The sequence below is a fragment of the Budorcas taxicolor genome, chromosome 12 (genome assembly GCF_023091745.1).
Source record: "Budorcas taxicolor isolate Tak-1 chromosome 12, Takin1.1, whole genome shotgun sequence".
NCBI lineage: Eukaryota > Metazoa > Chordata > Mammalia > Artiodactyla > Bovidae > Budorcas > Budorcas taxicolor.
The window spans coordinates 19,323,046-19,326,929 of record NC_068921.1 but is presented as its reverse complement, the minus strand read 5'-3'; the positions used below and the strand labels follow the sequence as shown (position 1 = coordinate 19,326,929).

Sequence of the window (3,884 nt, the reverse complement as noted above, 5' to 3'; positions counted from 1 at the left end):
CACAGTAAACAGCAAACGCCCATCCTCACCTGTTCATGAGAATCATGTTCTCTGCTTCCCCACCCAGAGCTCCCTGAGCCTGGAGGCCTTGTTCCCTTTGTCTGCATCGTTGTACTTTCCTGTGTCCAACACAGGAAGTCTTGAAACACATCAACTGTCAAGAGGTGGAAAAAAACAGGCACATCTAAGCTGATGTTTGAAGGGGAGACTTTGGGTAGAGGGACCTCTCAGACATCAGAGGCGTGTCGAGGGCCAGTTGTCACGTGTCACTCCACAGAGGGCAGAGCCACCGTCAGGAGCTCTTAGGAGGCTGATGGAAACCCAAGAGGGAAAGAATATCCAACATTTAGAGCTGTTTAACACGAGAGCAGGTACCAAATGGAAGCAGCTTGCTATTAAAAATCTCAGATTATAGGAAATATTCCTGGGTTGGATGAAGGATAAGACCAGGTTGGTGCTTCTACCCTTAGGGAGTCACAGGTGCCTTTTAAAATCTAATGAAAGTTTCTGATCTTTTTGCAAATAATTTCAGGAGCTTCTTGGATCCTAGGTAAAGATCACCTCACCTGAGAACCCTTCTAGGATGCTATGTTCAACTTCCTCTTTCCCTGTAAATAGTGAGAGGTACATTGCCGCTCTTCATATCTTCAGAATTCACGCCTCCCATCTGGAGGCCCCGCTTCATATCTAAAACTCATTGCCCTTTGCCACAAATTCCATGCTCGACATATTTTTGATTAAGTGAAGGAATAAATGGATGAATGAAACTGATTAATCTGATCTCTAAGGGAATCTATACACTACAAGGAGAAGAAAGAGAAGGAAAACAGAAAGAAAACAACGAAGCGTTCTGGAAAAAGACCAGCACAGGATAACAAAAAGGTGGAGAAGGGCCGTGCATTCGTGCGTTCACACTCAGTTGCTTCAGTCATGTCTGACTCTCTGCGACCCTATGGACTACAGCCCGTCAGGCTCCTCTGTCCGTGGGATTCTGCAGGCAAGAATACTGGAGTGGGTTGTCACGCCCTCCTCCAGAGAATGACTAGTCAGGGTCAGAGAAGGTGATTGATTTTGGAAGGTCGGAACTCCCAGCCTTTGTCCAGGGCTGAGTGCCCCAGCCAACTTCTAACCCGAGATCTCTTGGAAGCAGACTTGACCCTGCTGGCCCTGACTGCTTGCAATTTAGGGGGCTACTAAGGACAATCACTCATAAGATCTTGAACACATCCAAGTCTGATATTCTGATCTGATTTTGAAACCTCTTTCCCTCTGTGAATTTAGGTCTTAATTATTCGGCAGCTACTTGTTCTGTTATTACAGTTTCTCAGTTCACATGCGGTAATGATGAGTTACTAAACAAATTATGTTGAGGTATTTTTCTTTCTTTGTTGTTTCGTCGGTAAGTCATGTCCAATTCTCTTGCGAGCCCATGGACTTGTAGACCGCCAGGCTCCTCTGTCCACGGGATTCTCCAGGCAAGAATACTGGAGTGGGCTGCCACTCCCTTCTCCAGGGGATCTTCATGACCCAGGGATCAAACCCACGTCTCCTGCACTGCAGGCAGATGCTTTGCTGCTGAACCACCTGGAACACTTATAGAGTATTCATTATTCCAAGAGTAGCTGATGTGCAACACAAACACCAGTGGCAAAAAGTCCCAAGACTTAAATATCGTGTCTGAGCCTAGGAGGGTTCCTTGTTTAATAAACAGAACCCTCCAGGATTAGCTGGTGTTCCAGTCTGTAACAGCAGAGAAGACAGGCTGCTCTGCCGAGATTGAGGCTCTCAGGTTTCCCGACGGCCGCCCCCTGCACTCACCTAGAGACTCGGGGGGCTGCGGTAGCTCAGGAGACGCCTCAGGCTCCCCAGGGCCTCAGGCAGCCCCTCACCGGTGAGGGCACTGCAGGCCCGCAGCTCCCAGCAGAGCCCCGGGAACCTCTGCAGGCCTAGCCTGTCTCGGATCTCGGGCAATGGCAGGGCGTGGGGTGCCTCCTGCTTGTTGGCCAGCACCAGGAGGGGGACGCCGTCCAGGTGGGGATCCTCCAAGACCTCCGTGAGCTCAGCCACTGCCTCGGGCAAGCGGGCGTCGTCTGTGCTGTCCAGCACAAACACGAGGACGGCCGTGCCCTCCAGGTAGTCCTTCCAGCTGGCCCTGAGCGGGCTCTGGCCCCCGACGTCCCAGATGGTGAGGCATGCCTGCCCGGGGGCCTCGAGGGGCTCCACGTTGAAACCCACGGTGGGCAGGGTCTCCACCAGCTGGTGGCCCTTCAGTTTGTACAGGAGCGTGGTCTTGCCGGCCGAGTCCAGGCCCATCATCACCACCTGGGCTTCCGCCGTGTGACTTCGAGAACTCACAGACCCCATGAGGGCCACTGCCAGACCCTAGGGGAGAAAGGCCAGGTGCACTCGTCGGGAGGAAGACAAATCTGTGTGGGCCATGGGAGAAGGGCTTCTACACCCAAGGTAATGTCCACAGTGTCAGCTTTCAAACCCAGGTCTGGGCTTTGAAAGGGCAGGGAAGAAGGGCTGTGTGAGTCAGCATCAGCTGACCTATCTCTGAGGGTCGGGCCAGGGGGAAGGGTGCCTGCTGCAGAGACGAGACCAGGGTCTCCCCGTAAATACATGGAATGTCAGCTCCCATTCCTTGGTAGTTAAGGCAAGGAGGCACAACCCACTTCTGCTAGACAAACCTGGTTGAGTAGAAGTGACTGAAGGATGTCTTCGATTCTTGCTGGTCCGTGGCTTCGAGCCTCTGGTGTCCACCTGGAAGCCTAAACCCCAAGAGGAAGTTATATTTGGGGTCAGTGCACTGAGAGAAGTGGGCAGGGGGTTGGTGGTGACTTCTGCAGCCTTTGGAACCACCCCGCCCCTGTCCCACCCAGGACCAGGCTGCCACCCCTTTAACCATGCCTATGTATAAATCGTGCTGACTGCAGGCAAAGGAACCAGTCAGAGCAAAGTGGTTTCCTCCAGTGGCTTACCGACATAAATCACCTCCAGAACATTACACACGTTTTTGAAGAATCTCAACTGTTAAGACCAAGACCTGTCCCCACCTTAAGTGCCAGGAAACCTTGGCTGGAACAGGGGAAGGGACATCTCAGGCCCAGGAATAGATTTCAGCTGCCCCGTGGAGGAAAATGAGACGCCCTCTGTTCAATCCTCAGGCCAGGGGTAGAAGCGTAAAAATGACAATTACCTCAGAGTTACTAGGGGGCAGCCGAGGCTGCCCCTCTGTGTGGTCCTCCCAGGGCAGCGGCTTTCAGTCCTGAGAATCTAGTAAAGTGTGAGAGGATGGGGCCGGTTCCCCTTTTCCTGCTTCCTTCCCGTGCGGGGCGGGGGCGGGGCCGGCTCTGAGCCCCTCCCCCGGCGCCGCCGGGGCTCCGGGAGCGTGACACCCTGGGTGCCGCCAGGATGCCCTCTGCCCTTCCGCTCTGCCCTTGGAGCCTCGGCGCAGCTCCTGGGTCTCTGCAGCTCAGACTCCGTAGGCAGGAGGGCGGGCGCCTGGCTCGGAACCGGGTCGTGTTCAGCTGCTTCTCTCCTGCGCTTCCTCTCAGGATCTCAGATCCCCTCCAAACAGAAAGCTGAGAACTGGACCTTTTCTTTCAGCTCATGCCTCCCTGTGTTTCTGGTGCCTGGAGAGTCTTTCGTTTGCTTGGAACCATATGTGCTTAAGAACTGCCTAAGTAGGATTAAAACAGTCTTAAAAATTAGGTCTAAAGTGTTGAAAGTAAACCAATATATATATAATATATGTTTAAATATATATAATATAAAATTATATATAATTATTATAGATATATAATTTTATGGTTTACCTTATATGTGAAAGTGTAAAAGTGTTTAGTCACTTAGCTGTGTCTGACTCTTTGCAACCCCATGGA

At 52.1% G+C, this 3,884-nt stretch overlaps 1 protein-coding gene across 2 annotated transcripts; it reads right to left on the bottom strand.

Annotated features, from left to right (window-relative positions):
* Window positions 1–859: 859 nt before the first annotated feature.
* Window positions 860–3,328, bottom strand: ARL11 (ADP ribosylation factor like GTPase 11). Of its 2 annotated transcripts, XM_052650073.1 has the most exons (3): window positions 3,200–3,328; window positions 2,691–2,771; window positions 860–2,382 (listed from the first exon to the last, which is right to left on the bottom strand). In XM_052650073.1, the coding sequence occupies exon 3, from the start codon at window positions 2,362–2,364 to the stop codon at window positions 1,819–1,821; it is 546 nt and encodes a 181-aa protein (XP_052506033.1). In that variant the 5' UTR covers window positions 2,365–2,382; window positions 2,691–2,771; window positions 3,200–3,328; the 3' UTR covers window positions 860–1,818. The 2 variants fall into 2 exon arrangements, with proteins under 2 accessions (XP_052506033.1, XP_052506034.1); XM_052650074.1 differs by having other exon boundaries at window positions 860–2,771.
* Window positions 3,329–3,884: the final 556 nt, after the last annotated feature.

What these genes read in the sequence shown, in the direction of transcription:
- ARL11 (XM_052650074.1), bottom strand. Translation starts at nt 2,364, where the DNA reads ATGGGGTCTGTGAGTTCTCGAAGTCACACGGCGGAAGCCCAGGTGGTG.